The sequence below is a fragment of the Carettochelys insculpta genome, chromosome 3, assembly GCF_033958435.1.
Source record: "Carettochelys insculpta isolate YL-2023 chromosome 3, ASM3395843v1, whole genome shotgun sequence".
NCBI lineage: Eukaryota > Metazoa > Chordata > Testudines > Carettochelyidae > Carettochelys > Carettochelys insculpta.
In genome coordinates, this window is record NC_134139.1 from 140,020,852 (window position 1) to 140,038,466 (window position 17,615).

The window sequence follows — 17,615 nt, forward strand, 5'->3', positions numbered from 1 at the left end:
AAGCAATAAAATAATGAATAGATGGTTCCTGATTTTACACTCGCTCACACACCAACACCCCGTCCTATATGTTTCATCGCTTTTTAGAGATAGAGATGAAGGAAAACTATTTGTACTGTTCCAGATGTTTTAGTGATCCCTCAGAGGTTACAGACTCTATTATAAATTTAAACTATGAGCTGGAAAGCATTTTACATGTACACTTAGCTTGCCACGTGAGAGCATAAAGTTAATTCTCTGAATAAGTGATTTCACAATGAAAGCCTTTGGCTGCTCTTATACCTATCCCTAAGTTCTCAAAGCATTGCAGAGTTCTGATGTAGCAATTTATACCCCTGCAGAAGGCAATGAGTGTTACGTGGCTAACACTCCACCGACTTTTTTGCATCTAATGGGCAGGTTAATGCCTCCTGCTGTTTTTTTAAAGAATTAGCCTTTTAAACACCCAAGATATTTTAGTTATTCCCTAATAAGTTATGAATGATGTCACTCACACAGTCCTAGAAATCAGAGCAGGAAAAGACTCACCAAGACATCTAGTCCACCTCTGCCAGGGCAAGGGTCTTTTTTTCTCTACGATATATTTTTTGCTCTGTGTAAATGGGATCTGATTCCACTTTACCTGTTACTAAGCCAACTTTTGCTTATTTAGGCCTTTCACTCTTTCCTCATAAATAACAAGCAGTCCTGCAGCACTGAAAGACTACCAAGTTTACTAAGTCATGAGCTTTCATGGGTAAGACCCACTTCTTTGGTGATTGGAATAGACACCTGGAATGTGGGGTTTATGTAATGGGAGGGCACAAAGGAAGGAGGAAAAGGGACTGGGTACCTGTCACTAGCAGAACCAGTATATGAATCAAATTAAGTTAAGTAGGATGTGTTCCATGCCTGAGAATATCAAAGGTGGGGAAATTGTTCTTTTAACATATGAGATAGTTTAGATCTCCACTTTTGGCTTCATGTACTGGTCCTGCTAGTGACAGGTAACCGCGTCCTCTCCCCCCCCCACACCTTTTCCTTTGCCCTTCTCCCACTATATAAACCCTGGATTCTGCTTGTCTAGTCCAATCATCTGATGAAGTGGATCTTACCAATGGAAGCTCATGACCTAATAAATGTGTAAGTCTTTAAGGTGCTGCAGGACTGCTCGTTGTTTGTGCAGCTACAGACTAACATGGTTACCTCTCTGAGACTCTTCCAGCCCCTTAGCTACTTTCCTCATTCTCCTTTGAGTTCAGCTACCATTTATTCACATTTTGATACAACTGAGCTGTCCTGAGCTCTCTGTAGCATTTCTGGTAAAAAGTTACAAATATATTTAGAGACTGGCTACAATTTTACTACTCCTACAGCAGAGCAGGCAGTTCTGGACATTTCTATGTAAGAATGACACCTTCATGCCTTTTCATGTGCAGCCATAATGGGGTTGGTGGCTTTTGCTAACAGTTTTGCATTGCCTGCTCATGCATAATCTGCTTTCCAGTCTTACTACCCGTTGTCAGAGAATGCTATTATTTTCCAAGTATTTCACTTAGATTGTTTAGTTTTTGGATTTAATATCAAATAAGAGCGAATGGAGGGTAGGGAATATAATTCTACAGGTATTTCAAATGTCAAAATGCCTAGGAGGAAGAGTAATTGTTTAGAGTGATCCAAGGATGTAAAACAATAAATTGTGCGATTGAAAATAAGGGAATCAGAATTTGCTAGCAGTGAGGTCGTAAGTAGTTTCTAGTAACAGTCTGCCAAAGGAAATAGTGGAAGTCCAATCACTTAAGTCCGTTAAAACTAGACAGAACAAAACACCGAGCATTGTTCTCTGGGTAGCAAAGGGAGGGACAGAATGATCTAAAATGGGTTTGGGTCTGGAACTCGATAAATGTATATGGTCTGAACTTGCCACTAACTGTAGTATTTTGTAATTAATTTACAAAATTTAGGAATTAATTTAGTGAAGTCTTACAGCTAGGGCCCTACCACATTCATGGCCATGAAAAGGGTGTCATGGAACATAAAGTCTGCTCTCCTGTCTGGGCTTTTTGTGTGTATTTACCCTATTTCATGGGCAAGACCAGCATTTCTCAAATTGGGGTCCCTGTCTTAGGGGGATCACAAGGTTATTTTAGTGGCATTGCAGTTGGGCCACTCTTACTTCTGCACTGCCTTCAGAGCTGTGTTGCTGAAGAGCAGTGGCTGTTGGCCGGCCATCCAGCTCTGAAGGCAGCACTCTGCCAGCAGCAGCACAGAAGAAAGGATGGCAACACCACACTATGCCAGCCATTCTTGTTTCTGTGTTGCTGCCTTCAGAGCTGGGCAGCTAGAGTGGCAGGTACTGGTGAGGGCTCAGCTCCGCAGCTAGCACTGCATAAGTAAAGGTGGCAATACCATACCAAACCATCATTACATCTGTGCTGCTGCTGGTGGTGACTCTGCCTTCAGAGCTGGGATCCCAACCAGCAGCCACCACTCTGCAGTCACCCGGCTCTGACAGCAGCACCAACAGCAGCACAGAAGTAAGGGTAACCATGTCACAAACTCCCTACAATAATCTTGCAACCTGCCCCAACTCCTTTTTGGGTCGGAGGCCCTACAATTACACCATGAAATTTCAGCTTTAAATGGCTGAAATCAGGAAATTTGATTTATTTAAAAAATCCTATTGACTGTGAAATTGACCAAAATGGCTTGTGAATTTGGTAGGACCAAATTAGTTTGCTGTATGCAGTAGGTCAGACTAGATGAATACAAGTGCCTTGTAATCTCACCATCTCTTGATAATTGTCTCTCAACTATACCCAGTTTCTAAGAGTGTTTATCAGCATCTCATTCCACTGCGAGCCAGACCTTGTGTTGCTAAGTAAGACAGAATTGACTTAGAGTTCCACGTTAAATTTTTATCACTGGGATCAAGCATGACAGCTGCCATCATGGCCAGCGCAGGAGCTGAACCAGGGACCGCCCAAGCCTAAAAAGGGAACAGCTGCAACTTGAGCTTAAGAGCCAGACAGTGATGAGTTACGAATTTTCTCTGCTCAACCATTCCCTGACCATTTCTCTTATCTGCCATTTATTCAGACTTTTTCTACATATCTTAAGGAGGTGTCTGCCATATTTCCTCCTTAGCATAGCAAAAACTCTGCTTCTGACATTCTCTGCATGAGACAGATGTAACAGCTGTCTTGAGTGCTGTATTTATCATCTGGCACTATTAGAACTGAAAAATCAGTCAACCTGGAAGATAGCGGTACTGTAGAATAAATCAGTTACAAGGTTCTTTAGAACACTGTAGCAAACAGCATAGGTGAAAACATAGTGCTATTCGTTTTGCAATCATTCCCCCTAGTGGTTATGGTAGGTAACTACCATGACACTCTTTTTATTCTACCAAGTCTCCTCTGACCTCAAATACATTGTCATTCACTACAGCTGTAGCCAATAGGTAAGACTTAAGCTATGTCTGGACTACCAGAGGTTTTTGAACCAATTCTGCAATCATTTTATTTATTATTATTTTCTCTGGCATGTGGACATTGATCCCAGCAACTAATGGCTGATAAGACTAACTGGGCAAACTGTAACTGTTGTTTCAAAAAAAAAAAAGGAAACAGAATTATCAGACACATAGATGAACATGATTTGTTGGGGAAGAATCAACATGTGTTTTGTGAAGGGAAACGATACATCACCAATCTTTTACAATTTTTGTTGGGGTCAAAATGCATGTGGAGAAGTCTTATTACTAAAGGCTCTTGAGAAAAGTAAGCTGTCATGGGACAAGAGGGAAAGCGCTCTTGTGGCTCAATAGCCAGTTAAAAGATAGGAAACAAAGGATATGAATAAATGGTCAATTTTTAGGAAGGAGAGAGGTAAGTGCTGGTATTTTCCAGGAGTGCATACTGAGACGAACACACTTCAACGTATTCGTAAATGTTCTGGAGAAAGGGATAATCATTGAAGTGGCAAAATTTGCAGCATGCTGCAAAATTACTCAGGCTTGTTAAGTCTAAAGGAGACTATGAAAAGCTCAAAGGGATCTCAGAGAAGGGGGTGTGATGGGACAACAAAATGGTAGATGAAATTCAGTATTGATAAATGGAAAGTCATGCACACTGGGAAACATAGTTCCAACTAAGAAGGACAGTTCAGGGAACTATAGACCGGTCAGCCTTACCTCAGTCCCTGGGAAAATAACGGAGGGAATCCTCAAGGAATCCATTTTGGAGCACTTGGAAGAGGGGAAAGTGATCAAAAGTAGCCAACATGGATTCACCAGGGGCAAGTCCTGCCTGACCAGTCTGATTAGCTTCTATGATGAGGTAACAGGCTCAGTGGACATGGGGAAGTCAGTGAATGTGATATATCTTGACTTCAGCAAAGCTTTGGATAACGCTCTCCCACAACATTCTTGTCCATAAGTTAAGGACATATGGATTGGATCCTTGGCTTATAAACTGGACAGAAAGCTGGCTTGATGGTCAAGCCCAAAGGGGAGTGGTCAGTGGCTCAGTATCTGGATGGTGGTCGGTTTTAAGTGCAGTGCCGGAAGACTCAATTCTGGGGCCGTTGTCGTTCAACGTCTTTATTAATGACCTGGAGGAGGGACTGGATTTCACCCTCAGCAAGTTTGCGGATGACACAAAACTAGGGGGAGAGGTAGATACGTTGGAGGGTAGAGAGAGAATCCAGAATGATCTGGATAAATTGGACGATTGGGCCAAAATAAATCTGATGAGGTTGAACAAGGAGAAGTGTAGAGTCCTGCCCCTGGGGTGGAAGAATCCCAAGCATTGTTATAGGCTGGGGACCGACTGGCTCAGTAGCAGTACGATGGAAGGGGACCTAGGGGTTATGGTGGATGAAAGGCTGGATATGAGTAAACACTGCGCCATTGTAGCCAAGAAGGCTAACGGCATACTAGGGTGCATTAGGAGGAACATTTCGAGCAGATCTAGAGAAGTGGTTGTTCCCCTCTGTTCAGCACTGGTGAGGCCACATCTGGAATACTGTGTCCAGTGTTGGGCCCCCCCAATATAGAAAGGATATGGATGTGCTGGAGCAGGTTCACTGGAGGGTAACAAAAACGATTAAGGGTCTGGAGCACAAGACCTGTGAGGACAGGCTGAGGGATTTGGGCTTGTTTAGTTAACAGAAGAGAAGATTTAGAGGGGATTTAATAGCAGCCTTCAACTTCCTGAAGGAGAGCTCTAAAAAGAAGGGTGAGAAGTTGTTCTCAGTGGTGTCAGATGGCAGAACAAGGAGTAATGGTCTGAAGTTAAAGAGGGAGAGGTGTAAGTTAGATATTCGGAAAAACTACTTCACCAGGAGGGCAGTGAAGCATTGGAATGTGTTGCCTAGAGAGGTGGTGGATTCTCCATTCCTCAAGGTTTTTAAGTCCCGGCTTAACAATGTCCTGGCTGGGATGACTTAGTGGGGGTTGATCCTGCTTGAAATAGGAGGCGAACTAGATGACCTCCTGAGGTCCTTTCCAGCCCTATGATTCTATAAACTTAAAAAATGATGGATCTGAATTATCTATTACCACTCCAGAGAGAGCTCTTGGAGTCATAAGTTCTTTGAAAATATCCATTCAGTAGTAACAGAGAGAAAGCCATGCTAGTCTATATACTATCAAAGCAAAAAAGCAGTCCAGTGGCAGTTTAACAAATTAATTTATTAGGTGATGAGCTTTCGTGGGACAGACCCACTTCTTCAGATCATAGCCACACCAGAACAGACTCAATATTTAAGGCCCAGAGAACCAAAAACAGTAATGAAGGTTGACAAATCAGGAAAAATTTTATCAAGGTGATCAAATCAGAGAGTAGAGGGGCAGAAGGTGGGGGTAGTCAAGAATTAGATTAAGCCAAGTATGCAAAAGAGCCCATAGGGCTCTAATTCTTTCTAATTCTTGACTCCCCCACCTTCTGCCCCTCTACTTTCTGATTTGCTCACCTTGATAATAATTTTTCTGATTTGTCAACCTTCATTACTGTTTTTGGTTCCCTGTGCCTTAAATATTGAGTCTGTTCTGGTATGGCTGTGATCTGAAGTGGGTCTGTCCCATGAAAGCTCATCACCTAATAAATTATTTTGTTAGTCTTTAAAGTGCTACTGGACTGCTTCTTTGTTTTCATCCATTCAATGTCCACCAGAAGACAAAAAACAATCAAACAAACCAAATACTGTGAATCGTTAAGAAGGGGATATAAATTAGAGAGAAAATATATTACCTCTATAAATCCATGGTACGCCACTATCTTGAACAGTGTATGCATATGTGATCACACTACCTGAAAAAGATATATTGACCTTAGAAAAAGGTAACACAAATGATTAGGGGCATGAATGGTTTTCATGTGAGGAGAAATTCATAAAACTGGGACTTTTCAGCTTGGAAAAGAGACAACTGGGGGAATGTGATAGAAGTCTGTGAAACTCATGCAGTGTGGAGGAAGGAAATAAGGAAAAATTACCTACTTCTTACAAAAAAAACTAGGGCTTATCAAATGAAATTAATAGACAACAGGTGTAAAATGAACCCAAGAACGTATTTCTTCACCCAGTCAACTTAAGATCCCTCAGCTTCCAATTAAGCCCCATGCAGAGGCTCAGGGTTGCAGCCCCAAAGCTCCCATAGCGGGCGGGGAGCTTCTGTGGCCAGGCAGCTCTGCTAGGGCTAGCATGCTGCGGTTCCTTCAAGCCAGCCGTGGCAGCTCCATGCTAGGGCCAGCAGGGAGGAGCCCCTCTTCCCTGGCCAAGGTAGCTCTGTACTGGGGCCAGCAGGAAAGCTGCCAATCCAACAGGTCCAGCTTCTAGGTGCAGAGCTGCATATACCACAGAGCCTCATACCTCCTCCCCTCACCAACAACTGGACCTGCTGGCTGCTTCTGGGGTTCAGTGTGGTGTCCCGGAACAGACAGGCACCAAGCAGCCTGCCTTAGTGTCAGTACACAGGTAAACCCAACCCCCCATCTCACCTTGAGGCCTCCCAGAGCCATGTCCTGCACTTCAAACTCCTCATTACCAAGCCCGCCACAGAGCTGTCACCCCTTTGTGCACTCCAACTCCCAGCCTCTACCTACAGCCCCCTCCTGTATTCCCATTCCCTCAGCCCTACCCCCTTTCCTGGAGCCCCTTCTGCAAACCAACTCTCTGTCTCCACCCTGATCCCCTCATTGCCAGCCCCACACCAGAGCCCTCACCCTCAGCCAGAGCTCCCACACGCTCTGCACCTCAACGCTCTGCCTCACGAAGCATAAGGCTAAGATGGTTTTGGATAGCGTCCTTAGCCTCTGTTTGCCAGAAGCTGGAGTGGGCAGTAGGAGATGGTGATTCCTTGGTGATTGCCTGTTCTGTTCATTGCTTCTGGGGCGCCTGGCATTGGCCACCATCAGAAGACAGGATACTGAGCTAGATGGACCTTTGGTCTAACCCATTATGGTTGTTCTTACTTTTAGGGTTTCTGAATAAGGTTGCTAATCAAGCTGCATATAGATAGCATGCCTATATGCTTTCATTGAACAGATAATCTACCAGAAAGGCAAAAATGTAACGCTGCACAGCAATAGCCAACTCCTATATCTGGGTGGTTTTCCACCAGAGGTATATTGTAAAGGGAATGTATAGGCTTTCTTGCAAGACATGTGTAACATGCAAGCAGTCAAGTTAGAAGTTTTCTAAAGTAGTAGTTATTGCAGTACTGTTATGTACAGAAAATCTACTGAGAACTGTTTTTAGAAGCGTCTGAAAAAATTGTTTTCCTCTCCTCCTGAGGTTTATGTAGTAGGGCTTTTGATAAACTGGCTTTAGAATGGTTTCCCTTTAAAACACACTCTTTCGTTTTTTTCTCCAAAATACAAGGCCTGTATAAGGTAGCTTTTATGTGGCAAAGAATTTATAAGCACTGTATTGTAACAATGTGCATGATTCACTCATAGCTTTAGCAGTAGGAGTCGGTCAGTTCCAAACATACATAATTATTCCAATGGGAGGAAGCAGTGGACATGGTAGATCTTGATTTAAGCAAGGTTTCTGACAGTCACCAATGATGTTCTCATAAGCAAACTAGGGTGAGGTAGTCTAGATCAGTGTTTCTCAACTGTGGTCCGCATCCCTTCCTGCATCCAAACTTCCTACCAGAACCCACATCCTCTCCTGCACCCTAACCCCTGTCCTAGCCCAGAGCCAGCACCCTGTGCCTCCTCTAGCACCCAAACTCCCTCCCAGACCCTCCACCACCTCCTGCACCTGAACCCCCTGCCCCTTCCTAGTGGCAGGTGGGGAGAGTGAGGGATGGAGCTGGGGTAGAGTAAGTGGAGTCATGGCCTCAGGAAGGGGGACTGGGCAAGGACTGAGCAGGAGGTCTTGGGGATCCCTGAAATTTTTAAAATCAAAATGGGGATGCTTGGCTTGTTAAAGCTTGAGAACTGCTGGTCTGAGTTAATGTAAGGTAAGTGCACACCTGGTTGAACGATTGTACTCAAAGGGTAGTTATCAGTGGTTTGATCCAACTGGGGGGATGTATATCATGGATGTCTGTCCCGGGTCCAGCACTAGTCAATGTTTTATTAATGACTTGGATCTTGGAGAGTACGCGCATAACATTTGTGAATGACACCAAGCTGGGAGGGGTTGCATGCATTGTGGAGGACAGGATTAGAATTCAAAGGGACCTGGACAAATTGGAGAATACGTCTGAAATCAAGTAAGATGGAACAGAATAAAGACAAGTGCAATGTACTTCACTTTATTTTCTGGATCGTGTTATACGTGTGTCTCTCTCTCTCACACACACACACACACACACCACCTCTTGATCTCTGTCTCTGAAGCACGATCCTGAAAATAACTATAATTCATTCCCACATTAAAATAAAGTAGAAGTATGCGCTGGACTAGGACTCTATAGACTTGTAGCATTTGAATAGGACTGCTAATGTATTCCCTCTGTGCTGTAATTCATATTCACTGAAACCATTAATAATACAGTTCCTCTGACTGAAGAGAACCCATGTGCAGTGCAAATTCAGAATCTTTCATTATTTGTGAAATAGCAACTTGATAAATGGTAGCTAGCATAGATTTGAGGAAACATTAGCCTGGTTGCCTTTCAAGCTAGAGGATAAAACTCTCATCTGAATTTTCATGGTCTAGTCAGTAAATACTATTCAGACTGTTCATTCTGCATCAGGCTTAGAAGAATCATACTGTCACTTGTATCATCCTGTGGCAATGCAGCATGTTTATGGAGAACTGTGAATTCATTCACTGACAGGTTAACAGTGTGTATACTAAAGTATACTATTTTACATATTTTGTTAGTGTAAATGCCTTGTTCATGGCTCCTTAAGTCACTCAGTCTTGCAGTGTTCAGTTCAGCCTGTAATATGAGATATAAAAGCAACATAGAGCAGGCAGCATTAATTATTGGAAGTAGCATCATTGCTGAGCTGATAAAAGATTAACTGGTACTTAAGGGTATTTCTTTATGGCTCTTAAACCTGTCAGGTTATCTAACTACACTTCAAAGGATTAGGACAACAACAGTGCTGATGATAATGCTGTCAATTTTCCTGTTTGGTTTTGTTTTTGCAGGTCACTGCCAGGGGATTTGGGCCATTGTTACAGTTTGCCTACACTGCTAAGCTGTTACTCAGCAGAGAAAACATTCAGGAGGTCATCCACTGCGCTGAATTCCTGCGCATGCACAACCTGGAGGACTCCTGCTTCCGCTTCCTTCAGACTCAGCTGCTGAACGATGAAAATGGCTTGTTCCTGTGCAAAAAAGATCCCACCTGTCAGAGAATGCACGATGAACAAAATATTGATGGAGAGGAGGAGGAAACCATGGAATCAGAGTCTTCAAAGATATCCTGCCCGAGGGACAGAATGCATCAAGAACCCTTTAATTTTGAATCCTCTAGCTCTGGAGCAGACAAGGAAGAAGGGATGCTGCCTGACTCTGACCTGCTGAGAAATAGCAAGGACAATTTGGACAAAGACGCAGTAACACGGTACCCCAGATATAAGAAATACCAGCTTGCTTGTACCAAGAACGTCTACAACACCAGTACCTCAGGTTTTGCATTCAGTGAAGAGGGTTCTGGAAATGGCCTCAAATCAGGACTTGCTGTGGGGCAGATAAAAAGCGAGCCTCAGAATGAGGACAACGACGAAGAAAGCATCACGCTTTGCTTGTCTGGAGATGAACCTGACATCAGGGATAAAGAAGGAGATGTTGAAATGGACAGGAAACAGCCAAGCCCCACTTGCGTTGACAGGTCTAAAAGTGTGTCTTCTCCTTCCTGCTTAAGGTCTCTCTTCAACAGAACAAAAAGTGTCGATTTGGTTGGCTTCCCCAGTACTTCCCAACAGCACTTTGCCAGGAGTCCAGCCTGCCCTTTTGACAAAGGGACAACTCAGGGTGACCAGAAAACTGACTACAGCCCTTTCACAGGGAATTACGGGCAGTCCCATGCCATTCAGAAGGATGCTTCCAATTTCACAATGGGATCACCTCTCAGAGGGCCCGGTTTTGAAGCTCTCTATAAGCAGGAAGGCGAGCTGGACAGGAGGAGCGTTATCTTCTCTTCAAATGCTTGTGACCAAGTAAACACTTCGGTGCATTCATATTCTGGTGTGAGCAGCTTGGACAAAGACCTCACTGAGACTGTGCCAAAGGGTCTGTGGGCTGGGGGCAGCCAATCCCTTCCCAGTTCACAGACCTATTCCCACAGTGGACTGACAGCTGATCACTTGCCAGGAAGGATGCGGCCTAACACCAGCTGCCCAGTGCCAATTAAAGTTTGCCCTCGCTCTCCTCCTCTGGAAACCAGAACCAGGACTTCTAGCTCATGTTCCTCCTACTCCTATGCAGAGGATGGCAGTGTTGGTTCTCCCTGTAGCCTCCCTCTGTGTGAGTTTTCCTCTTCCCCCTGTTCCCAAGGACCTCGATTCCTGGCCCCTGAACATCAGGAGCCAGGCATGATGGGAGATGGAATGTACAACCAAGTGAGACCCCAGATTAAATGTGAGCCATCCTATGGAACAAACTCCAGCGATGAGTCTGGGTCGTTCTCAGAAGCAGACAGTGAATCATGTCCTGTGCAAGACAGAGGACATGAGGTAGGGAAATAAGATAAGTACACATGTAATGGTCATTGTGACCTATTGAATCAGTCCTTTATTCTCTTAAATAACATTTGCCCAGCACTTTCTAGTTTACAGAGGCAACGGGTGGTGTGTATTCACCTCCTCATCAGCTGAGTCTGCATGTGAAAGGGTGGAGAGAGCATGAGTACCAATGTTGAGCTCCTGGAGACTCGTCATGTACTGAAATATTAATATTAAATAAGCAGAGGCAAACAGCTGAGTGATGCGTAAATTTATGGTCACAGAAATGCTGTCCCCTCTCTTTTTCTTTCTGACACCTGGCGAAAAAATATATTATAGGTAATTAAAATATATATTTTTCCTCTCTAAAACGGTACTGTTTCCTAAAGCCTGGTTTATAGACTGTAATACAGTTAAACCTCATTAAACCGGAACTCTCTCATCCAGCAACATCCACAATCCAGTGTGATTTCAGTTAGCTGGAAGCCCTCTTATCATGGGTGTGGCCAAGTTTACCGTGGTCCCACAGCCACCAGTCCTGGCTCTTTGTCTTCTGTGCTGTTATTTAGATGTAATTTACCCCTAAACATCTTCTAAGAGCCCAGTAATCAATGGAAGTGTTCATAATGTGCTAGACATTGTTGACCTGTGGTCTGGCAAATTCTCTCGTTCAGCACCAGTCAGGTCCCAAGGGTGCTGGACAAGAGAGGTTCAACCTGTATTATGGTAGTACTGACAGGGCCTAGCCAGTATTATGACCTTGTAGTGCTTGGTACTACCCTATATAAACAGTATTATGGCCTTGTAGTGCTTGGTACTACCCTATATAAACCAGCTCTAAATCACTTGCAATTTGTACGAGACAGACTAAGGGTGGGAGAGGAAATAGTGGCACAAAAAGGTGAAATAATTAACCTAAACTCACACTACTGGTCAGTGACAGAGCCAGGAGTAGGCCCAGGTTTGCTTCCTTTCGGTCTTATGACCTAGCCTCTTAACCAGCGGTAAACAAACTGCAGCCTGTTGGCCGCATGTGCCCTATCAGCTTTCTGCATGGGGTCCACAACACATTTTGTTTACTGTTGCTCACGTGCAGCTTCGCCAGATTCTGCGAGTTTCTGTCTGCATATTTTTTCCCCTATGTCCAGTATTACTAAAGTGACATGCATGTAGAGCATGGCCACATGAAGCATGGCCACATGAAGAGTAGGGCGTAACTGCGTACAGCCGTGCGCGCCTTCAGCTGCTAATCAAAATGTTTCTGTGGTTCAGTCGACACAGCCTCCAACTTCTAGGTAGGTAAGCACAGTCAGCAAAAAGAATAAACGCACACAAATCAGATATCAGAAATGGCAATATACAAAAACCCATAGGAGAGCACTTCAGTCTCCCAGGCCACACAGTAGCAGACTTAAAAGTAGCTATCCTACGGCAAAGAAATTTCAGGACCAGACTCCAAAGAGAAATTGCTGAGCTACAATTCATCTGCAAATTCGATGCCCTCAGCTCAGGCTTAAACAAAGACTGTGAATGGCTGGCTAAATACAAAAACAGCTTCCCCTCCCTTGGTGTTCACGCCTCCAGATCAACTGCTGGTAGTAAGCCTCACCCTTGGTGACTGAGCTAACCTTGTTATCCCCACCCTAGCTCTGGTTTATTTATACCTGGCCCTGCAGATTTCCAAGACCAGCATCTGATGAAGTGAGTCTGTGCTCACGAAAGCTCATGCTCAAAACTTTTCTGTTAGTCTGTAAGGTGCCACAGGACCCTTCATTGCTGTTACAGATCCAGACTAACACGGCTACCACTCCGATACCCTACCCTGGTTACACTGAGATGAAGAAGAGCCACTTATGAGGCCCACTAACTAGCCTAGATTGTCCATCGCTGCTCTAAGCTGTGTTGTCTGTATTTGCACCAAAGCCGTGTCTACAAGTGCACGCTACTTCGAAGTAGCGGCACTAACTTCGAAATAGCTCCCGTCACGGCTACACGCGTCGGGCGCTATTTCGAAGTTAACTTCGATGTTAGGCGGCGAGATGTCGAAGTCGCTATCCTCATCAGGAGATGGGGATAGCGCCCTACTTCGACGTTGAACGTCGAAGTAGGGACCGTGTAGTCATTGCGCGTCCCGCAACTTCGAAATAGCGGGGTCCGCCATGGCGGCCATCAGCTGAGGGGTTGAGAGACGCTCTCTCTCCAGCCCCTGCGGGGCTCTATGGTCACCGTGGGCAGCAGCCCTTAGCCCAGGGCTTCTGGCTGCTGCTGCTGCAGCTGGGGATCCATGCTGCATGCACAGGGTCTGCAACCAGTTGTCGGCTCTGTGGATCTTGTGTTGTTTAGTGCAACTGTGTCTGGGAGGGGCCCTTTAAGGGAGTGGCTTGCTGTTGAGTCCGCCCTGTGACCCTGTCTGCAGCTGTGCCTGGCACCCTTATTTCGATGTGTGCTACTTTGGCGTGTAGACGTTCCCTCGCAGCGCCTATTTTGATGTGTTGCTGCGCAACGTCGAAGTTGGACATCGACGTTGCCAGCCCTGGAGGACGTGTAGACGTTATTCATCGAAATAGCCTATTTCGATGTTGCTACGTCGAAATAAGCTACTTTGATGTAGGCTTCACGTGTAGACGTAGCCCAAGTGGGCTTTGCCTTTCATCAGATTTATCATTTCAATTATACATCCTGGTTAGGACCCTCCTTTCTTCATTACTGAGCAGACTGTTGCATAAAACGTCAAGGAATGTTATCCTTCACTTTACCGGAACTAATGAGGGAAGCAGGGAAAGCATAGGGGACCAAGAAACAAGCTATGTTTCCACTCAATGCTGACAAATGTTCTTCCATCAGCGAGAGAGAAAAAGGGTCATTTTACGAAGGCAAAAAAGCTGTGGTGGCAGTTCATGAACTAGGAGTGAGCAAATTCCTAAGCTTGGTAGGAAGAAGTGCGTAGCACAGGGCCTGGGAGCTGTACAGGGAAGGGGTGTGTTTACAGAACTGCATTAGGGAACTGAGGTGAATGTACTGGAGTAGTTTTTTTGTACAGAACTGCATATCTCCTGCCCCAGGTCAGGAGAGTAGAATGTCCCCTTGAGACCTGTTGGTCTTGCATAGAAAGTTGATAAGTTCACTGCCTGGGTAGCTGGAGTTTTGAGAGTCGGGGATAGATCTGACTGAATTCAGGCCCAAAAGGATGAAAAGAGAAAGGGAGGGACACAAAAAAAATCTATTATCCCCCCTTTTGCGGAAAGTGGTTCAATTTTTTCAAAACATCAGCCCATTGCTGCTACTTATTGCTATTTTTACCTTCCTCCTGATGTGTGGTGGGTGCTTCCCAAAACAACCAGGTATGATGCTTACAAGGAAGACATTGGAGAGGGTTTTTTATGATTGGATCTAAGTAAGGGTTGTTGTGCAGCTGAACAGGCCCAGCACACGTCATGACTTGGAGTCACAACTCATGGCAGTGAAGTAGTTTTGTAAGTGTCTATCTTACTTCCCCCTGTACATTTAGCTTTTGTGAGGAAAGCAGTGATGTGAGTTCCTCCTTCTCTTGCCCCTTTGCACCCTGGGGGCAGGAGGGTATCCACAGAATTGCACTGGATTAAGGTCCAAGTCCTAAAGCAGCAAGGCAAGAGTGGGTGGGGCCTCATGGCCCTACATGGCCACATCACAGTCTAGCCCTGCCTTAAATGTGACATTTACGAGAACGGGAGTTGTGGGGAGAACAGGACAGCAAGGGGAGAGGTGGAGGAGGAGACAGCAAAAGCACAGATTAATTGTGTTGCTCAGTGAGGGCAAATGCAGAGCATGGTGTAGTCAAGAGGATGGGAGGTGGACATTGTTATTAGTTTGTTTTAAATGACTAATTAGTTGTCCTTGTTGGCTAATTGAGTATAGATGCTGCAGCCGACATGGGTCTGAAGGAGTTGAATGGGGAGGATGGGGAGTGGTTGTGGGTTTTCTGAATGTTGTATGCACACAGATGGTGGGGGCAAAAGGCAGGCAACATTCATATGGGGGTCTGAAGCTGGTTTCAGAATCCTTCTGGCTGCAAGGAGCAGTGGTGGGCTATTGCATTCTGCACAGGCTGAATGTTAAGATGCTTGGATTCTGTTCCTGACTCTGCCACTGACTTGCCACGTAGTGCTGGGCAAGTCAACGCTGTGTGTCTCACGTGCAAGACAGAAACTGGTCTACTTCTTGTCTACTATAGCAGAACACCTTGAAATGTACGGATGAAAAATAATACTCCGTGAAGTGGGCTTGATCTTCTCTGAACTCATATAAAACAGTGCCTGGTGATGGGAAAATAGATTGAGCGCTGAGTCCCAGGTCAGATCTTTGATTGAAAAGAGAATTTGAGAAGGCTATTCCAATAGAACAGCTGATAGAAATACAAAGCAATCGCATTTCAAGAGTGTCTTTATAATATAGACGTCTCAAGATACTCTCTAATAGCTATGTCCCTGGAAACTAGCTGGTAAAGGAATCAAACAGTGTAAAATACCTGAGGGAGTGGGGTGTGTTTTCAAATCATTCATTACGCCTACGTTTAGCAACTCAGCTGCCATTGAGATCAGCGGGCAGCGCATGTAATGTTCTGGAATTGTAACCACTGCTGTCAGCTGCCTCTTCTTAGGCTTTTAATTGGAGCCTTCTCCAACCTTGAAAATGTGGTTTTTGCCCTTTGCTATCTTTAATACTTTGCAGCCTGGTCTCTATTTCCTCAGTCTCCAGGCAGCATAAGATGAATTATTTATCATTTGTTTGTATTCTAAAGGGTAGCTGTGAAATAGCTCACAGAATCATAGGGCTGGAAGGGACCTCAGGAGGTCATCTAGTCCAGCCCCCTGCTTCACGCAGGATCAACCCCTACTAAGTCATCCCAGGCAGGACCTTGTCCAGCTGGGACGTAAAAACCTCAAGGGATGGAGAATCCACCACCTCTCTAGGCAACGCATTCCAATGCTTCACCAACCGCCTGGTGAAGTAGTTTTTCCAAATATCTAACCTACACCTTTCCCCCTTTAACTTCTGACCATTACTGCTTGTTCTGCCATCTGACACCACTGAGAAGAGTTTCTCACCCTCCTTTTTAGAGCTCCCCTTCGGGAAGTTGAAGGCTGCTGTTAAATCCCCTCTAAGTCTTCTCTTCTGTAAACTAAACAAGCCCAAATCCCTCAGCCTATCCTCATAGGTCTTGTGCTCCAGACCCTTAATCATTTTTGTTGCCCTTCGCTGAACCTGCTCTAGCAAATCCACATCCTTTTTATACTGGGGGGCCCAAAACTGGACACAATATTCCAGATGTGGCCTCACCAGTGCCGAATAAAGAGGAATAACTACTTCCCTAGATCTGCTCAAAATGCTCCTCCTAATGCACCCCAGTATGCCGTTGGCTTTCTTGGCTACAAGGGCACGCTGTTTACTCGTATCCAGCCTTTCATCCACCATAATCCCTAGGTTCCTTTCCATCGTACTGCTGCTGAGCCAGTCGGTCCCCAGCCTGTAACAATGTTTGGGATTCTTCCGCCCCAGGTGCAGGATTCTACACTTCTCCTTATTGAACTGCATCAGATTTATTTTGGCCCAGTCCTCCAATTTATCCAGGTCCCTCTGGATTCTCTCTCTACCCTCCAACATATCTACCTCTCCCCCTAGTTTTGTTTCGTCCGCAAACTTGCTGAGGGTGCAATCCAGTCCCTTATCTAGGTCATTAATAAAGATGTTGAATAAGACCGGCCCCAGAACCGAGCCTTGCGGCACTCTGCTTGAAACAGACCGCCATCCAGATATCGAGCCATTGACCACTACCCGTTGGGCCCAACCATCAAGCCAGCTTTCTATCCATCTTATAGTCCAAGGATCCAATCCATATTTCCTTAACTTATGGACAAGAATGTTGTGGGAGACCGTATCAGAAGCCTTGCTGAAGTCAAGGTATATCACATCCACTGACTTCCCCATGTCCACAGAGCTTGTTACTTCGTCATAGAAGCTAATCAGACTGGTCAGGCAGGACTTGCCCCTGGTGAATCCGTGTTGGCTACTTTTGATCACTTTCCCCTCTTCCAAGTGCTTCAAAATGGATTCCTTGAGGATTCCCTCCATTATTTTCCCAGGGATTGAAGTAAGGCTGACGGGTCTATAGTTCCCTGGATTGTCCTTCTTTCCTTTTTTAAAGATGGGCACTATGTTTGCCTTCTTCCAGTCATCTGGTATCTCCCCTGATCTCGAAGAGTCTTCAAGGATCATGGCCAAAGGTTCAGCAATGACCTCTGCCAATTCCTTCAGTACCCTGGGGTGCATTAAATCCAAACCCATGGACTTGTGCACATCTAGTTTTTCTAAATATCTCAGAGCTTGTTCCTTCCCCACAGATGGCTGCCCTCCACCTTCCCATACTGCATCATCTGGGACCCTCACGGGGAAGTTGACTTTGTCCGTGAAGACTGAGGCAAAAAAAGCATTGAGTACTTCAGCTTTTCCTGCATCATCTGTCA

The 17,615-nt window shown here is 45.1% G+C and overlaps 1 protein-coding gene across 6 annotated transcripts in view; it reads left to right on the forward strand.

The window, feature by feature from the left end:
* Positions 1–17,615, forward strand: part of BACH2 (BACH transcriptional regulator 2) — a 306,097-nt gene that overhangs the window by 270,320 nt on the left and 18,162 nt on the right. For all 6 annotated transcript variants that reach the window (XM_074990881.1, XM_074990876.1, XM_074990875.1 and 3 more), the window contains one exon: positions 9,598–11,127. In XM_074990881.1, coding sequence (XP_074846982.1) covers positions 9,706–11,127 — 1,422 coding nt within the window. In that variant the 5' untranslated portion in view covers positions 9,598–9,705. The remainder of the gene's footprint in view (positions 1–9,597; positions 11,128–17,615) is intronic.